At 37.5% G+C, this 20941-nt stretch overlaps 1 protein-coding gene across 6 annotated transcripts in view; it reads right to left on the minus strand.

The window, feature by feature from the left end:
* Positions 1 to 20941, minus strand: part of LOC150086983 (cilia- and flagella-associated protein 53-like) — a 238972-nt gene that overhangs the window by 55050 nt on the left and 162981 nt on the right. For all 6 annotated transcript variants that reach the window (XM_090372872.1, XM_090372870.1, XM_090372871.1 and 3 more), the window contains one exon: positions 5738 to 5954. In XM_090372872.1, the coding sequence (XP_090228998.1) occupies positions 5738 to 5954 (217 nt within the window). The remainder of the gene's footprint in view (positions 1 to 5737; positions 5955 to 20941) is intronic.

Genomic DNA, 20941 nt, shown 5'->3' on the forward strand with positions numbered 1-20941 from the left:
CAAGCAGTAGAGGCATATGATGCAAGAAAGCAAGCTTATGCAGCAACAGCCAAAAAAAAAAAAAAAAAAAACCCCACTTCCATTTCATCCCTCCATTCGTTCGAAATACCTGTCCAGCTGAGCCTTAAATTTATTTAGGCTATCAACTTCCACAACAAGGGGTGGAAGTCTGTTCCGCCAACTAACTACCCACTGGCTAAAGGCAAATTTCTGCACATCTATCTGTTTTTTCTCAATCTGAATTTGTGCCCTCTCAGGTGATTATTCTGAGCAAGAGGAAGAATCCCATCGGCATTGAGCATGCTCAAACCATTCAAAGCTTTATACACCTCTAACAGATCACCGCACCAGTGCCTAGTCTCCAGACACTGTAATTTGCTGTCTGTAATAAAATCCAGACACCATAAGCTACTCTTGCAGCCAGTCTGCACTGCTCAGAGAACTTAATATCTGCCTGCACAATTACCCCAGGTCCTTTTCATTCTCTACCACTGTCAGCATAGTACCACAGAGTTGATATGTTGCTCTGGGGTTGCTGTTTCCCATATGTAGTACTTTACATTTGTCAATGTTAAACTTCATTTGCCACCTCTCAGCCCATCTGCTCAACCTTTCCAGATCCTGTTGCAGCAGTATAGCATCAGTAGTGTCCTTAATGTCCTTAACAACCATGCCAACCTTTGTATCATCTGCAAACTTGGACATTAAGCTTGATATACCATCATCAATATCATTTATAAATACAGAAAACAATAATGGACCCAACACTGAACCCTGAGGGACTCCACTTATCCATAGCAGCAATTTGCCTCCATTGCCACGCTGCTCCAATTTGTGCAGCATAATATCAAAGTTATTCCCTGCATCCAGTTCTTTTGTGACTGCATCATAGTATCCAATCAAATTGGTCAGGAAAGACTTTCCCTTAACAAAACCATGCTGTGTCCGAGCTATAACTGAAGTCTTGTCTAGATAATCCTGCAGTGCTTCTTTAACCAGTGCCTCCATTAATTTTCCTGGAACAGAAGTTAAACTCACAGGTCTATAATTACTTGTGTCAGCCTTTGATCCTCCTTTGTGAATTGGGGTCACATTTGCACATCTCCAGTCTATGGGCAGTTCATTTCATATGCCTTTAATTTTTACACCACATGTATATTGATCACCTAGGAATGACACATTTGTTATGGCACAGCACTCAGGTTACTATTGGAACCAACTTCTTGTGAAAGTCTCAGTCTATAATCCTATAAAATAATCTTATAATGAACTATAATCCTCCTCAATTCAAGCCTTCATCTGATAGAGCTTATGAGACACACACACCTGACCACATTTTTTGCCACACTAAATTTTATGGTGAACATTCAGATTTCACCCTCAGATTCCTTGATAGTGTTAATGACATACATGATGTAATTTTGTTAGAATTCTTGAACTGTTGATTCAAGACTAATACCCTTGAAAAATATTAATCTTGACTACTATTTTCTTTAAACAGTTCACCTTAAGTGTTGACTGAACTTTTATCCATAGGTTGGATCAAGGCTGTTGTATGTTTTGGAGAAATTGACATTGCTGTAGACAAAACTCAGACTCAGACTTACTGTTTATGTACTGTTTGCAACACTGACACATTCCTTAAAGTTATATAAATTTGCTGCCCTACCACTAGATTCCCGTTCCTTTAATACATTGCACATCTTTCTAATATCTTAGGACTTCTTGATTTTTATGGCCTCATACAAGAACCCTTGAAATGTATGCAAACATAATTTTGACTCATGTCATCATAGAAAATACATATCTGTATTATTTCTTTGTATCACCTCTATTCTTCCTACCATACTGATAAAAAATATCTCTCCCCTCCCAAAAACCTTACAGAGTCCCTGAAGTCTTTACTTACAAGTAACACATTCACTGCCACCTACATTTGAGAAGCCTGTTCAATGTGCTATAATTTTTGGAATGTTGAGAAATAACTGCATTCTAAAATCCTCAACATTCTGAAACGTCACAAATAATGGTTGAAAAGTAAATGTCTAGAATTAATAGGTCAAAGTGAACATTTATTTTTGGGTTGTGATGTAAACATCAGAACAAAACTCAAAATTTTACTGAAAGTCTATTATATGTACATAAACTAACTTCAACACAATGAAAAAAACAAATAAAAATAAATGTGTACCAAGCTATAAATAAAAATAAATTATTGATGCTAATAGCCCAGAGTTCATACAGTATACTGGGAGAATCAAGCAGTTCACTTCATATGCCTTTAATTTTTACACCACATGTATATTGACCACCTAGGAATGACACGTTTGTTATGGCATAGAACTCAGGTTACTACTGAATGCTTATGTGTCAACACAGCAAACATGTTAATCATAAGCATTCAGTATACAATCCTTCCTATCATTTCTGGGCATAATTGCAGAGACAACTGTATTTTTAACACATGACTAAGCTCGCATGGCAAACTGTAACCAGTGACCCAGCATTTAGGAACAAAAATTAAAGATTTTTATATTTCTTTATGTGATTGACTTTTATTCCTACACGAGGGAGAAACTTTCTTGTGTTTGATGGCAACTACAATGTGGTATTGCTTCTCCAAGAAGCTGTACAACAAAGAAAAAAAGATGATATCATCATAATATGGAGAAACTATAAAAGACTGTTATGAAGTGCTCATTTTGCTAGGAAGTGGGGTTGCAATGCTCTAATGCTCAGTACTCTTAGGCACTCAACAAAATTCACCATGCAATCGACAGCAGAACCAAGCCAAACTGGTTTTTCTTACAAATACAGCTAATTCACATTTTGCAGAAAATGGCCACGCTTCAAACACTTGCTATATTCAGAAATGCATTAACCACATGCATCACACTGCCAATGGATGATAAAATTCAGTTTGTTTTCGGAATTAACATGCCTATTTGCATGTTATTAAAACAGAATGTATTTGAGGTCTGCAGAAAATAAAAGCAAACATCATTTATCAACTAAGTGTGTCATCCAAGAAAATTACACACTCAAAGCAGCTGCCTTAGTTTCAAAAAGCCAGATCAGGCATTTTTAAGCAGGAGGGGGAAAAAAGGAGGTTTTTGGACTAAAATAGGAGATTTCCTACAAAATGCATATGGAAAACAGGAGTTTTCAAAACAAGCAGAAGATTTTTAAAATTTTACATTGCACTAAAAAAAAAAAACATATACAAAATATAATCTTATGGCTGTACTTTAATATAAAATATTAAAATACAGCCACAGGATTATTTACTAGTATATGTTTTTAAAAATTAACTCAACATTTTTCTGTCTGTGGATTTCTGTTTGGATATTCTACTAGATATCAACTGATTATGATTTTAAGAAAAATACTGTTGAAGACCTTGCTCATCAGAAATGCTGAGTCAAAGTTTTGTTCAAAAAATAGCCCTGCTGTCTAGAGTTAACCACAAGTAATTCCAAAGCTTCACCAGAAAGAGAAGATCTGAACTCAGTTTTTGTTTTTTATTCCTGGCTGAATATTTTTTGACATTTAGCACTGCTATGGAAATTGTTAAAATGCCAAATATGACCTGGGATAATTCATTATATTTCAAGCTTCCTTGTGCACTTGTCAATACCCCAACCAAGGATCACACTCTACATCAATTCTTTTTTCTTTCAAAAGAGCATCTTTTGAAAGAAAAGATGGGTTCACAGGTGGGTTCAAAAGGTGGTTTCACAGACTGAAACTAATAGGACTGATGTTACAAAACATCTATTGCTTCATCTTTATTTATATTTTTATATTTATTTAATGAATTTGAGTTTTCAGTATTTCTTTAAAGTACCAGAAACTGAAAACCATCCTTCTTGTTTAGCTGGCTATGGTAATCAATTTCTAAAATGAAGTGGAAGATTTGAAAAACTGGTAAAATAAATTTGTATATAACATTCTTCAAGATACCTAGCAGTAATGCCTTCAGTATATGGATGTGAGGTAGGTTGAATTAAAGAACTATGTTCAGTTCAAATGGTAACATAACATTTAAAAGAAACAAGCAAATTGGCTTTGTTTAAGCCAGAAAGACAGAAACATCAACAGATTTTCTGCATCTGTTCATGTTCAGAAAATTATCAGCTTTTTTTGGTTCTGTTTAAGATTGCATTTACCAGAAGTTCTTTTTCTTGAGTTCATCAATGTCTTCATTCAAAACTTTTGGATCATGAACTGGATTTGAATGAAGACAGTGACTACTTTGCCCTTTTCAATTTGGTAACTCTGAAAAGTGCTCATATTGCTTTTCTCACCACTTTTAAACCTCTTTTTTAAACCGAGTTGTCAAAGGTTGCCACTGTTTTACTAGTCAAGTTACATATTTAACGAAGTTACACATGCTTCAAAATCTTTTTTACTTCTAGCATGCATCAGGTGAAGTTGTTAAATCTGTCTTTCCTTTTAAGACCTATCTAGAGAGTAATAAATTTACACAGGAAGTAGCATTCAGATTCCTTTTCAGCACACAAATTAATAATATGACAAGGACAGCTTATTATTACAAAGTGCTCAATGTCCTCTTTTAACACCTTTGCTACTCCAGTTTTAAGGACTTGCTATGCAAGTCCTTAAAACTGGAGCAGCAAAGGTGTTAAAAGAGGTTTTTTAGCAGTTTTTTAAAGGAATCCCACATACTTTCAGGTTCTTCAGATGCTGTCTACTGTGTCAACTTCCAGTGCTGGCACTGAGAGCAAGCTATTTTCGATTTGATGGGTTTCTTTTTTTTTTTTATTATTATTATTTTTTTATTAAAATGGTCACTGCAGTGGGATATAGCTTGTAATCAGAGTGATTCCAAGCTATATTTTTGTTCTTCCACAATTGTATTTTTTTGTTATTTTCCTATTGAGTAACATATTTCTGAAATGCACCTGCACGATCAGAACAACTTGGAGGAAGATTCCGTTCCGCGACAAATGATGAAAAAAAAATTTGGCACACATGACATCATCACTATGAAATGTAATGTTCTATCTTTGCATTTCTTTCGATGCACTTCACTCTGTTATTATGCTTATTTGTTTGCATTTAAACATGATGTAAACAGATATATTTGCATGTCTGTTTATATCATGGTTCTCACTACTTGAAATTGAAAAATCACAATTACATATGACACATCACACGTCATCTTGTTTAGAGTTTACAGTACACACAAAATCTTGTGTATGCCTTCTCAAATTTTACATCATATTTCTTTGGCATCTTACTATGAAATTATGAAATTACTGCACAAAACCATCATTGCACAATTCTGTTTTGAGATGTAGGCTACCACAGGACACATATGATGGCCAATTCATCAATGAAAATAAGCAGAAATTTGCAAAATTAAAAAAAAAAAAATCTAATTTTAAATTTTCTTTTTTATGAAAATAAAAACAGAGAAAAAACTGAGGTTTTGCAGAAGGATGGAAAAACTGTCACCAACTATATTATGACAGTGAGATTGAAAAAGAGTCAAATCTCTCCATCATAAATCCAGAGTTGGCAGCTATGCACTTTAAAAATGTATGATGGACAAGTTGACATAATAATGAAAATGAATCAATTCAGTGAGCCCATAGTAGCATTTGAAATTATCAAAGATGTTGATGGTACACACATTATAATTTTACCAAAACATAATTAATTATAATAATAAAAAAAAAAAAAAAAGGAAAGACAAAATGAAATAATATACATTTGTGTCTGACTTGTTCATAACATGCTTTTAAAGTTTCTTCTTTCAGCTTCTGCCTGGCTTCTCTCTCTCTTGCTCGTGCTGCCTCAATCTTCTCCCATCTTTTCTCTGATTCCTGAAAGTACATTTCGTCCACCTGTCTCTGTCTTTCGCCCTCTATATCAATCTGCTCACCAAGATAATTTAAAAAGTGCTGTTGTTCGTTCCAAAGGGTTTTCTGTAAAAACAGAATGGAATTTATATTTTATGTTTCCAAATTTCATGAAAATTTGGAAACATAACATCAAATCAATGGTGTACTTTTAATGCTAATTCTAAAAATCCAAACCATTTTTATCTATCACGTACAGCTTTTTTACAAACAGTAGGTAAAGAACTGTTTTCTCAGATACACATTTAATGTATATGCAATATGAATACCACTTCCTTTGTGACTGACAAGTATAGATATGTTTAAACATGTTGAGACCTGCAAGTCAGGCAGCTAAATAAACCTTCAGTTGTTTTCTGGTGTGGTTGTGCTAACTATTTTCTTCTTCTAACAAGATTTTTATATTATGTGTCTTTGACAAAAGCAACTTATGGTTGTGTGAACAATTCAAATATATTTTTTTACATTTTCAGTAACCATGTTGCGGTGAAACAAAGTCAAGATACAACATCATTTGTGAAAAATGTATATGCTACATATTTTTGAATTAAATTAGGTGACCAAGATAAAAAGTTGAACTCCCTCATAGAGTGTATTGTATATGCATAGAAAGCTTGTGATTGTGGATATGTGGTAAAAAGAAAGCATCACATTTGCCATTCCCATGGTGTGCAGTAAACCTTGGGGTCATTAACAAGATCTAGAGGTCCATAGACTACTGTCCTCAGAGCTGAAGAACAAGCAGAGCAGTGTGTATCCCAACAACATTACTTCAGCTGTATGAACAGTATCCTATGGACCCGAACTACTGGTACCACCTCCACCAATTGTTCTTGAATATATGCCATCAGATCGAAAATCTGACATTTGAGATCTAAATTATATGAACTATTGTGATGAAGGAATTGACACTCTACACCACAGCTCTTTACACAAAGCAAACTGAAAGATTTCATGAGAGATTTAAATCTACCCAAAGGATCTGAAGAGCATTTAGAATTTTCTGGCTCCATGAACAGTCTTTTCATGATATAGACATCATGAAAAAGAATTGGCTCCCCATTTTTCCAAAGAAGCTCAATGATATATTGCACCCTCATTGCTGCAGTCATGAGTTCTTTGGAATTTTCTATTGGCCAACAGAGTTGGGATTATTTATCGACTCATCAAAGCAAAGCTTCAAAGCAGTTTGCCTTCATAATGGAAACGTATGTATTCGTTCCTGTATTCCATTTAGTACACTTTAAAAAATACTACAAAAATGTTAACCTACTTTGGGAAAAAAATTAGTACAAGGATCATGGTTGACTAATGGGTAGGGATTTTAAAGTTATTGGTCTACTACTTGGCCAACAATGTAGTTATACAAAAATGCCAAAAAATAAACAAAATATCGTTACCACCTATATATATAAAGCTAAGTTTATTGAAACAGTCCATCCAGGTCTGAAATAAAGAAGGAAATCATATCAAGCATGTTTGCACTAAACTACCACCGCTTACATATGAAAAAATCAAAGCAGGAATTTCTGTCGGACCTCAAATCTGCAAGCTGCACCTAGTTCTGTTTTTGAAGAATAAATGAACCAAACTGAAAGAGAATCTTCGACTGGATTTACTGCATTTTTTTGGGAAACAATAAACACCCAGATTATGAGACAATCATGAGTGACATGCTGGAGAATTTCAGAAAACTAGGCAATATGAGTGTTAAGGTAACATTTTGCAATCTCATCTCAACTATTTCCTAGAAAATTTAGGCAGCAGGTAATTTGCTGCCAATTGGGATATACAATACAACGTATATCCTGAACTAGTAAGGGTTAACATAAAACTAGACAGCAAAGTACATAGCACTGTATTAGAAATCTGTTAGCTTAGAATAGTATAGTATTATTAATTAATCAGTAAAATTTATTAATCTTATTAAATTTCATTGTCAATTAAATTGTACTTAAACAGAATCATGACAGAGAGTACAGCAGCAAAGCAATGCTCACAGATTAGCCAGAGTGCTGTGGCAAATGTTTGCAGACTTGTCTAGAACAGGACACGATCTAGCCAAGGAGGATGTCTTTGTGTGTGTGTGTGTGTGTGTGTGTGTGTGTGTGTGTGTGTGTGTGTGCTAGATGCAGAGACTGTGAGGAAATTAGATGCCAACTCAGCATTCTGATGGGTGACTATGAGAGTTTGAGGTGTAGGATAGATGTCCTCAAGAAAATTAATAAGAGGAGCCCATCAGGATCTCAGCTGCCTAACTCAACACCAGCGCTCACTGCTGTGCATCAGACAACACAGCAGCAATCTTGAAGGCAGAATGCACTGGTGGCACAGAAACTAGTTATTGTTGGTGACTCTATTGTCAAGGAGATTTTTTTTTTTTTTTTTTTTTGATTTGGTAGCTGGCGCATCGGCTTCTGTGGCCATATTGCACCTCCCAAGGTTTTTGCAGTACTTTGATCCAAGCCCGAGGTGGGAATCGAACCCGCGACCTTTGGGTCAAGGGGATGGGGAATATATTATGCAAAAAAGATAAGTGGAAGAGGAATAGGGTACGTCTGTCAGGGGCAAAAGTTAATGACGTTGTAGAGCAGATTAAGAGGTCTACAGATTTAATTAACAAGTACAGGTCAATGCTGAAAAAAAAGTCGCGAGATAAGAGTTAAATTTGAAAGTGTCTGCAATTCTGCCCCGACACAATAGGAAGGAGTATATGATGAGAGCCTTGTCAATCAATTCAGCCCTGGAGAGATTGTGCAAAGTTCACTGGGGTAGAATTTTTTTCAGCGTGGTCTGTGCTTGCTAACAGGAGAGACTGCTTCTACAGGGATAAGATACACTTAAATAGAAAGGGTGCAAGACTATTTGCTGATGCTATCCAGGCAGTGTTAGATGGATTGGAAACTAGTAGCTTGGGGATTCACAGACTAATAGATTAACAGTAGCCACAGGCAGAGGCAAAAGTGATTCTTGCACTGCTTTTATTGGAATGAGCAGCAGCTTAAAGAGCAAGTTGCTGGGAATTTCAAGAGCTACTGGGAGTCATCATGGAACATGTAAATACATTGGCTGTGTTAGGGTAACTAAGAGTAAGAACAGGTGCATGTACACCAATGCTAGAAGTATAGTAAATAAATTTGATGAATTTAAAATGCTGATCAAGACATCAAAGGAAGATATTGTTGGAATATCAGAGACATGGTATCACACATATATAAGCAGTGCAAAACTGGAATTTGGGGATTACAATGTGTACAGAAAGGAAGGGAGGAGGGATTATGCTGTTAGTTAAGAAACACATAAAATCTAAGAAAGTGCATCCAGTTGACATGGGTGGACAGTGCAACGTTGAGTAAGTTTGGTGTGACATAAACACTGGTAAAGGGAAAATGAGAGTAGGAATTTGTTATAGGCCTAATGACTCTGATGAGCAGAACAAACAGTTGTGTCAGAATGTCTTGTAATGGGGGATGTTTGTTTGTTTGCTGTTTGGTATTTGGTTTATAGGAGCATTAGCAACTAAGGCCATATTGCTCCGAGGATATGCGATGGTCATTCCCTGACCTTTCCGCATCCTCCGTATTTGGTGAGCACAGGCTCGAACCCCGGTCTAATCAAGTAGTGTGTGCTACGCACTGCTGCTCCTGCCCACCTGGCTACGGAGGCACCGGTAATGGGGGATTTTAAATTTCCAGATATTGGCTGGAACTTGTGGATTGGTCACTCGCACTCTAGCCAAGACTTTTGTGAATTTATAGGACTGTTTTCCACAGTAACATGTTTGAGGGGCAACAAGAGGGAGTAATACTCTTGATCTAATTATCAGCAGTGACGATTCATTCATTAGGTATTTGCACATGAAGGAACCACTAGGTGACAGTGATCACAGTCTACTAATGTGGGATTTACTTAAAGGTGTTGTAACTACCATCAAGGGTAATGGGAAGGGTTTTTGTTTTCATGAAGGTGACTTCAGTGGTCTCAGGCAGTTTTTGAATTCCATACAGTAGGATCAACTGATGCTTAAAACAGTGATTTCTAAATGGGAGGCCTTCAGGGAATTAATGTTGGAAACTACTAGGCTTTTCATACCAACTAAGAAATACTGTTCAAGATTTAGGCCTAAATGGATGTCAAATTTTTTTTTTTTTTTTTTTTGTTTCATGAAAACCACCAAACATGAGAGGTCTTAGAACCTATAGTACTTATTACCGTGCTTGGGTTGGAGGTTGAGAAGATGAAAGAAGATATTTATTGACATTAGACTTGAACTTCTGTAGACTGTAATTTTCAGGAAATATGTATGAAGGAAGGTTGTTCCAGAAAGCGGCAGTTGAATGAATAAACGAGGAAGATGAAAAGTTGGTTCTGTGAGTTTGAAGTTGGACACTAAATCGATGTTGGCTGGTGGTGGCACATGTTCGGACTGTTTTGAAAGAGAGAGCGGGAATTATAGAAGCCAATTCAGAAGAACAATGCCCATGGAAGTATCCGTAGAAGAGGCATGCAGCAGAAACAGTACATCTATGAGACAGCGAGTGGAGAGACTCTGTTAGAGAGGAGTCATTAATTAACCTAACTGCCTTCTTCTGAATGGAATCAGGAAGACACAGAGAGGTTTTGGGAGCACTACCCCAGATATGGGAACAGTATTCCATGGCAGGGCAGATTTGCAATTTATACAGAGTGAGCAGCTGTTTGGAAGAAAAGTAATGCCGAGAGCAAAAGAGAAAACCAAGTTTTTTAGATGCAGAGGAAGCATCTAAGATGTGGCAAGAGAGATTAAAAGTCAGGGTAATCCCCAAAAGGGATATATCATTTTGCCTAGAAATTGGAGTGTCCCAAAGATAAGCATAGCAGCAGAAGAATCCTTTTTGCGAGATATAAGACAAGACTGAGTTTCAGAAGAATTGAAATCAACTAAGTTGTCTTTGCCCCACTGGAGAATTATCTGCAGATCGGCATTAAAGAATTGGTAGCGGATATTCGAGAAGTTGAAGCTGATTGAGTAGGACAAGGTTTCTCAAAATGGAAAGTGGAATGCAATGTGCTATCATCGGCAAAACTATGGATAGGATTTCCAGTCAATGGAAGAAGGTCATTAATATACAAGAGGAAAAGAGTGGGTGAAATAACTGAACCTTGGGGGACACCAGCATTAGTGGAGAAGTTATAAGATAGAGAGCCATCTACCATCCATCACCTTCAGTGAGCAATCAGAGAGAAAACTGGATAACCACTTACAAAAAACAGTTGACAAACAATAAGATGGAAGCTTGTTCAGAAGACCTTTATGCAAACACGATCGAAAGCCTTTGAGATGTCAAGAGCAACTGCTTGTGTTTCATCAAACTTTTCCATTGAATTTGTTCATAAATGGGTAACATAAGCCAGTGGATCAACACTGACAGAATCTATACTGGCAATTGTTGTTCAGACGGAGGGTTTCCAGGTAGTTTAAGAGATGCCAGTTAATTAATTTCTCCATTACTTTAGAAAGAGTAGAAGCAATTGCAATGAGACGATAATTGGATGGGAGGGATTTGTCACCCTTTTTAGGAACTAGCTGGATATGAGCAAATTTCCAAGCAGAAGGAAAAACATCTTTGGAATAATAAAGTGAAAACAAGGCGGCAAAGAACAGGAGTAAGTTCAGGAGCACAGGTTTTGAGAACATGTGGAGAAATACCATCAGGACCTGGAGCTTTCTTACCATCACGATTTTGTCAATATCTTTCTGAGATCCTTTTGACGGAAGACCACAGGAGGCATTGAATGGAGCATATTGGGTTATGGTGGGAAGTCTTTTACCAAGATCATTAATACATGAGTTGGAAGAAAAATGGGATGCTAGCAGGTCAGTTTTATCTTTGTTTGAAGTGACAACAGAACCATCTGGTTTTGACAGAAGTGGGAACAGAGATGGGCAAAAGTTGCAGCCAATAGCTTTGGCAATAGACTAGAGTGCTTGGCTACCATTTGGACAAGAAGCAAGTTTTCTTCTCTTACCCTGTTCAAATTCTAGTTTGGACTGATTAGTAACTGCTTTACAATTATTTCGAGCTTTGTTGTAGGCAGAAAATGAAATTGAAGAATTGGAAACAAGCCAATTACGACATGCAACATTCTTCTCTTGAACAGCCTTAGCACATTTATTGGAAAACCAAGGTTTAGATAAAGGATGAGATTTTAAAGTGGAGTGTGGGATAAAGGATTCCATTCCTGCAAGAATAATTTCACTGAGATAATCTGAGCAAACGTTGACATCAGAAGTTTTGAAACAGTAATCCGACCAAGGAAAAGAAGTCTCGCAGGTCATCCCATTTTGCATTCTTGTAATGCCAAACAATACAAGGTTGGGAATAGCCATGAGATAAAGGCTCCATTGGAGAAGAGACAATCACCAAGTTGTGATCTGAGGTACCTAAGGATCACTCACTTCGACAGTGTACTTAGAAGGGTTGTTTGTGAGAAAAAGATCAAGCATGTCAGCTGTATAGTTAGGATTGTCCGGTATTCTTGTAGTTAAATAAACAATCTGTGCAAGGTCATTGGTAATTGCAAAAGCCTCAGCATCTCGACCAGCTGGGTTGGTGAGGCTAGAAAACGGAAGCCAGCTGGAATTATGAACATTAAAATCACCAAGGAAAATTACCTCACTGTTAGGAAAGTTTGACTGGAGAGAGTCAAGTTGCAAAGAGAGGAAGTCAAAGAGCTCCAAGTGATTAGTGGAGTTGGGACAACGGTAGATACAACAGATGAATTTGACACAATGAGGTAGAGAGATTTTAAGCCAGAGAAGATCAAAGAGAGGAGATTTCAAATAACTAAGTCTCTGACAGGGAATATTGGAACGGACATATGCACAAGTACCACCTTTGAGGTGAAAGGAACCATACAGCGAATAATTTGGGCAACTGAGATGAGCAGTAGTTGAATCAACCAATAACTGAGATTCTGTCAGAAAAAGTACATTGGGGTTTGGCAGAATGCAAGTCAAGTGGAAATGGACATCGTTGAGATTATAATTGAGACCACATATATTTGTGAAATGAACTAGAGAGTGTTTGGGAGGTTTATATCTTTTCACAGATAAGTGTACTCTATTAGTGTATTCAATAGTAAGAAAAGGTGGGGGGGAAAGGCTGTATGAAGTAATGAAATTTTTAGATATGGCATACACATGGTAAGAATATACCCAGATCCTTGACATAACATGGCCTCGACAATGCCCCCGCATACACACTACTTGGACTCCCTTCAGTCACTATCTGGCAGAGTAGAGGTAACAAGATTATACACTATATGATCTGGAAGCTTCCTAAAGAGTTACCAATAGGTTCGTTGCGGTATACTAACTAGAGGCCGGCCTATGAACACTGGTTTAGAGCTGTACCCTCGAAATGTAAGGAAGATTGGATCTCGCAATGATGTTCATCATAACCTCAAAAATCATCAGTCATATTGCATGATGGAAGAGATGAGGAAGGGTTGATCAGAACTTAGCTCTGGACTCTAAACATGGGTTCCACTACTTCAAGTCTCCAATAAGCAAAGTGATGATATTGCACCAGTTGATGACCGTCATCTACCTCCTAGTATTGCCTGGTAACACAGAGGTTTGGCATTCCTCCGTGTGGTGTGGGCGGCACACCTCGACCCCTGCTTACGTTGGTTCATACCTGGGTGGTCACCCACCGTGTGCTTGTGCATGGAGGTTATATCCAGGATTACCAACAGTCCCACCATCGTGAAGATGCAACCAGAGGATTTGGCTGTTACAGTCCGTCCGGACTTTGCCGAAATTGGGTTCACTTGACTTGAATGTCACCCGAATATCATTTCCATCAGCGTTACAGACTCCCAGGTAGCAAGTACAGCTTGTCTAGCATATCTGAGAGAATGTCTGTGACAACTTCAAGGACCCATTAGTCAGATGAACTAATGAGGTTCGTGGCAGAGAAGAAAAATGCTTGGGATGCATATAAATTATGCAGGTGACACAGAAGCCTATAGCAGATATAAGCTAGTCTGTAATCAAGTCACAAAGGAGGTTAGCCAATTGAAGGCTTATTACGAGAAATTCTTGGTAAAGGATGCAAATAAAAACAACAAAGACTTCTTTACTTATGTAAAAAACTCTAGAAGGAAGGGGATGAATCAGATTGGTCCACTTGATGTTGGTGGTTCGACTGTTGATGATCCTGCTCATATAGCTGATAAACTGAATGAGTATTTTGCATCTACATTCACACATAAGGAATTCTGTAAGGAAGGGGAGCACAGAGGTTTACTATACTCTAACAGGGAGCTAAATGAATTTGCAATAACAGAGAGCAAAGTGGAGGAGAAATTGCTGAAGTTAAACTTAAAAAGGCAACTTGGGCAGATGGAATCTATCCAGTTATATTGAAGGGGGCAGCAAGGAAAGTCAACAAACCCTTAGCCATAAATATGAGAGCATCCTTAGATTCAGGGGAGGCCACCACAGACTGGAGTTGTGCAAATGTATCCCCAATTCACAAAGGGGGTTGAAAGGGGGGGGTTCACAAATAATTATAGACCTGTTAGATTAACTTCCGTTCAAGGGAAAATAATGGAGTCACTGGTTAAAGAAGTGATGCAGGATCACCTAGACAAGACTGCAGCATAGTTCAGTCACAGCATGGGTTTGTTAAGGGGAAGTATTGTCTCTCCATTTTGATTGGATACTACAATGTGGTCACAGAGGAACTGGATGAAAAATTAATTTTGATATCATATACTTAGATTTCAGGAAAGCTTTTGATACTGTTGCACATGGAAGACTGGCATACAAATTGGATTGGTATAGCATTATGGGCAAGTTGCTGCAAAGGATAAAGGGATGGTTTAGTGGGAGACGACAGAGAGTGGTAATAAGTGGGCTCTATTTGGACTAATGATATTAGTGGAGTCCACCAGGGTTCAGTGCCGGACCCATTGTTTTTTTTTTTTTGTGTATTTATTAATGATATCGATAAAGGTATCAATCAGGCTTAATGTCCTAGTTTGCAGATGATACAAAGGTTGGTATGCTTGTTAATGATCATAAAGACAGTATGCTACTGCAACAGGATCTAGAAAAGCTATAGATGTGCTGAGAAGAGGCAACTGAAGTTTAATATTGACAAATGCGAAGTACAACCAGGCTTCGCATAACGCGATTTCAATTAACGCGACTTTCAGTTAACGCTATTTGAAAAATTATACCACTTTTCACTTTACACTATGCAAATTTCCAGTTAACATGATCTTTTTTTTTTTTTATGTGATAGTTGAAAAGAATTTGAATCGCGCGTTAAGCTTACCGTGAGTCATATAGTCAATAAACAAATGTTTGCCTGCTGCCCGCCTCGGTGTGTTCCATCAACCATCGGAAGAAGACGTGTTACTTGTTTGTTTCCTGCTAATAAAGTCAATGCACACTTGCATAAAAATTCAAATTTTTAAATGAGCCAGATGAAAATGTTACCGCGAAGGAGATAACGGTAAAAGAACTAGATGAAATCTTTCGTATCACAGAGAACCTCAAAGAAAAGGTTTGAGGTTCTCTGCGATATTTATTTTGCCAGGGCCCAGAGAAGATTGTTGTCGGCTATCGGAAATTGATTGATGAAAAGAGAAAGTCAACACTGTTCAAATATTTTTGCAACAGTTATTTCTTCATTGTGCATTTTATGTCAGAGGTTCCCAAACTTTCTCGGTTCACGGAGCCCTTAGTGTCTCAGTAATTTTTTCAAGGCGCACCCAGACGAAAAGAAACACCTAACAGTTCTGTTTAGTAGTTAGGTCCAAACAATTTAATAAGAAATGCTGAAACTGTGAACTACCTCGAGCTAGTAGTTCACACGGTGTCCGACAGATGTCGAGTACTGCTGTGTTTCCCTCGAAAATTTAAAATATTCCGCGGCGCACAGTTTGAAAACCGCTGTTTTATGCAATAAACATTTAATTCCATAATTATTTTCATTATCTTTTACATTCTATACAGTTAAAAAGTTATTTAAAAGGTATTTTTAAAATTCTTTATGGACATTCCAGAAGGTCAAGGACCAATTATAATTTTTCCTATTGATTATTATATTCGATTAATGTGTTTCCGTTTTGTGCGATGCGCTCGCAGGACGAATTAATCGCGTTAATCGAGGCCAGCCTGTACTGCATTTGGGTAGCAGTAACCCAATAGGAAACGTACCAAATATGTGGTACTACACTCAGGGAGGTGGAGAATGAAAAAGACATGGGGTAATTGTGCAGTCAGATATGTAGTTCTCTGAGCAGTGCAGACAGGCTGCCAGAGCAGGTCATGGAGTTTTGTTAATGATATATAGGAATTTTGATAGCAGAGACAAGGAGGTGATTATACCTTCGTATAAGGCAATGGTCAGACACACCTTGAGTACTACATACAGGTCCAGAAGCCTAATTTTAAGAAGGATGTAGAGTTGCTAGAACGAGTACAGAGAAGGACAACAAGACTGGTGAGAGGAACAAAGGCGTTCTCTTACTAGGAGTGGCTTAAATTCTGTAAGTTGCAGCATCTGGAGACCAGGCACCACAAGGTGATCTGATTGAAGTATACAACGTCTTGAATGGTTTGAGCAGGCTCAATGCTAATGGGATACTTACACTTGCTGAGATTAAGAACCTGAGGGGGCATAGGTTCAAACTGAGGAAAGACAGTTGTAGAATAGATGTGCAGAAGTTTGCCTTTAGCCAGTGGGTAGTTGTTTGCTGGAAAAGACTTCGATTTGTTGCTGTTGAAGTTGATAGCTTAAATAAATTTAAGGCTGAACTAGACAAACATTTGGAGTGACCGAATGGGTGAAATGGGAATGGGTTTTTTTTTTTTTTTTTTTTTTAGCTGATGGTTAAGCTTGCTTTCTTGCAACATATGCCTCAAACTAATGATAATGCTAAACTCAAGTAAAGAACATTCTTATCAAAACTAAAGAAATGAAATTATAGACATGATGACAAATGGACTAAGAAATTAGCAGAATGGTACTGAAGAGGAGCAAAAAAAAAAAAAAAAAAAAACCTGGAAGACTAATGGATATGGACAGATGAAATTCAAGAGTTTGTGAGCAGTAAACGGATAGCCACTGCACAAAATAAAGCTGCTGGAGAGGCCTTCATCCTGCAGTCAATTGAGAATGGCTGAGGATGATGCTTGACAGAAGGAAATAGCCGCCGCTATTTCTAATTTTATGATTTTTATATAACCTATTTATAAAATCTTTAACAATACAAAATAAGCCAGAAGCAACTCCACTAATGATTTTTTTTTAATTTTCATTAAAAATTCTGTTCTTATTACTTATCAGCAGATAAATAACATCGAGAACTTTCTTAAAATGCAGACTGGCCTGCGTTTTCTTAAAATGTAATGAACTTAGATGAGATTGAAAATCTTTAATGATACAAGAATAAGTATTGGCTTAGTATCGGTAAGAGTATCCAATCCACATTTGACAAGTTTTGCAGGCGAACGGAACGTTTTTAGCTATATTTAGCCGCTTTATTGACTTAATTGTTATATTAAATTATTTTCTATAAGTAGCTTATAGACCTAGTCAAGATCCTTGGTTTATTGTGAATTTAGATAGCGAGATTTTGGAAGTTAATTAATACTTAGTGTCTATAGATTTACTGTTCGTAACTTGCCGCCATTGTTATACGATAGAACGTTATATCCCATACTAGATAGCATTAGCTTAGTACAGTATAGAATATAATATTATCAATTAATCAGTAAAATTTATTGATCTTGTTAAACTTCAATGTCAATTAAATTGTACTTTTTAACTAAATACATATAACGACTTAGATTTTACAAATATAACATTATTAATTAATACATATCTTGATACAGAAGTTATATAACGAAACTCGGAGATAATACTCGATACTGATAAAAAAATATATATATATATAGAGATAGATAGAAATATAGTGTTATAACTGCATAGGGATATAAGTTTACAGTTATAATTTTGTATTGAAATTGAAATTTTATTGGAATTGAATCAAAATCATAACTCAGACCAGAGCAGCAAAGCAAAAGGCTCAAGCTAATGGGAGTGCTGTGGCTCAGGGGAGAACTGAGGAGGAAGGGCAGTTGCCCTCTGAATCACAGCCTTTTAAAATGCACTGCTTGTTTGATGTTTTAGGAGCAATCAGGTACATGACATAATATTCCAAGGGGAATGTCTTTGTGTGTGTGCAATGTAAGGAGTGTGAGGAAATCAGGTGACAACTCAGTGTTGCTATGGGCCTATATGAGAGCTTGAAGGACAGGGTGGATGCCCTTGAACGATCAAAATTGAGGGGCCCATCAAGCTCTCAGCTGCCCACATCAACGCCAGAGCTTGCACTCGATCATCATGCAACACAGCGGCAACCCCCAAGGCAGAATGCACTGGTCCCACAGGAACTAGTAGTTGTCGTTGACTCGATTGTCAGGGAAATGGTGAACGTGGTGTGTAAATAGGATAGGTGGAACAGGACCAGAGTATGTCTGCCAGGAACAAAGGTTGATGACGTTGTAGAGCAGATATCATCTTTTAAGGGCACTAAAGGTGATATTGTTCTAGATATTGGAACTAATGATATTAAGACTGGCAGAATTACTTAACAAGTACAGGTCACTGTTGAAAAAAAGCCATGAATTAGGGTTGAATTTGAAAGTGTCTGCAATTCTGCCCAAAGACACAATACAAGGGAGTATATAATGAGAGCCATGTCAATCAACTTGGTCCTGAAAAGACTAAAGGAGTAGAATTTTTTTAGTTGGGTCTATACTTGTTAACAGGAGAGACTGCTTCTACAGGGATGAGATACACTTAAATAGAAAGGGTGCAAGAATTTTTGCTGATGCTATCGAGGCAGTGTCAGGTAGGTCAGAAAACTGCTAGCTTGGGGGGGGGATACAAGAACTAATAGATTAACAGTAGCTGCTGGCAGAGGTGAAAGTGATTCTTGCACTGCTTCTACTGGAATGAGCAGCAGCCTGGAAAACAAGATGCGGGGTATTTCAGAGACTGCTGGGAGTCATTGCTGTACAAGTAAATGCATGGGTTGTGTTAGGGTAGCTAAGAATAGGAACAGGTGCATGTATACTTGCGTATACACCAATGCTAGGAGTTTGTTAAATAAATTTGATGAATTTCAGGTGTTGGTCAAAGCATTAAAGGCAGATGTTGGGATATCAGTGACATGGTAACACAAAGATATAAGGAATGCAGAACTGGAATTTGGGGAGTACAATGTGTACAGGAAGGATAGACAGGATAGGAAGGGAGGGAAGGGTTATGCAATTAGTTGATAAACACAAAATCCAAGGAAGTACAGCCAGTCAACATCACTGGACAGCACAGTGTCGAGTTAATTTGGTGTGACATAAGCACTGGGAGATCAAAATTGAGAGTAGGAGTGTGCTATCCGCCTAATGACTGATGAGTATAATAAGAAATTGCTGTACAGGGAAATAGAGTGAGCCAGTAAATTAGAGAGTCTTATAATGGGGGATTTTAATTTCCCAGATATTGACTTGGGTTGGTCACTCACACACTAACAAGGCTTTTGTGGATTTATTGGATGATTGTTTTCTATATCAACATGTTAGGGAGGCAACTAGAGGGAGTAATACTCTTGATCTGATTATCAGTAGTGATTCTTCATGCATTAAGAATCTGCAGATAAAGGAACCACTAGGTGGCAGTGATCACAGTGTGCTCAAGTGGGATTTAATTAAAGAGGTAACTACCATCAGGAGTAAAGGGAAGGGTTTTCGCTTTCGTAGTGGCTACGATGTTCTGAGACAGAATTTAAATTCTATATAGTGGGACCAAGTGATTATGTTACCAACAGCAAATTCAAAATGGGAAGCATTCAAAGAACTTATCTTGGAAGCTACTAGGCTTTACATACTAACTAAGAAATATTGTTCAAGGTTCAGGCCTAAATGGATGTCAGATGAACTAATGAGACATATGGCAGAGAAGAAAAATGCATGGGATACATATAAATTAACATGTGACACAGAAGCCTATGATAGATATAAGTTGATCTGTAACCAAGTTACAAAGGAGGTTAGGCAGGTGAAGGCAGATTATGAGAAATCTTTGGCAAAGGATGCAAAGAAAAACAGCAAAGAATTCTTTACCTATGTAAACTCTAGAAGAAAAGGGATGAATCAGATTGGTGCACTGGATATTGATGGTTCAACTGCTGGATGGTCCTGATCAGGTGGCTAACAAACTAAATAAGTATTTTTCATCTACATTCACACATGAGGAGTTATTCAGAGAGGGGAATGCCAGAGGTGAATTAAACTCTGGCAGTGAGCTAGATGATTTTGTAATAACTGAGAGGAAAGTGGAGGAGAAATTGTTGAAGATAAACAAAATAAGGGACCTGGGGTGGATGAGATCTATCCAGTTATATTAAAGGAGGCAGCAAAGGAAGTAAGCAAACCCTTAGCCATAATTATGAGAGATTCCTTGGACTCAGGGAAGGTACCCATAGAATGCAGATGTGCAAATGTGACCCCAATTCGCAAAGGAGGATCAAAGGCTGACACAAGTAATTATAGACCTGCGCGTTTAACTTCCGTTCCAGGGAAATTAATGGAGGCACTGGTTAAAGAAGCACTGCAGGATCATCTAGACAAAACTTCAGTTATAGCTCGGACACAGCATGGTTTTGTTAAGGTGAAGTCTTGTCTGACAATTTGATTGGATACTATGGTGTGGTCAAAAAGGAACCGAATGCAGGGAATAACTTTGATATCATAATTTGGATCTTAGAAAGGCTTTTGATACTGTTGCACATGGAAGACTGCTGCACAAATTGGAGCAGTGTGGCATTGGAGCAAATTTCTGCTATGGAGAAAGGGATGGTTGAGGGGGAGAAGACAGAGAGTGGTAATCAATGGACACTGCTCTTCGTGGACTAATGTTATTAGTGAAGTTTCTCAGGGTTCAGTGTTGGGTCCATTTCTGTTTTCTGTATTTATAAATGATACTGGT

The sequence above is a fragment of the Mastigoproctus giganteus genome, chromosome 4 (genome assembly GCF_048544385.1).
Source record: "Mastigoproctus giganteus isolate SK-2022 chromosome 4, ASM4854438v1, whole genome shotgun sequence".
Lineage (NCBI taxonomy): Eukaryota > Metazoa > Arthropoda > Arachnida > Uropygi > Thelyphonidae > Mastigoproctus > Mastigoproctus giganteus.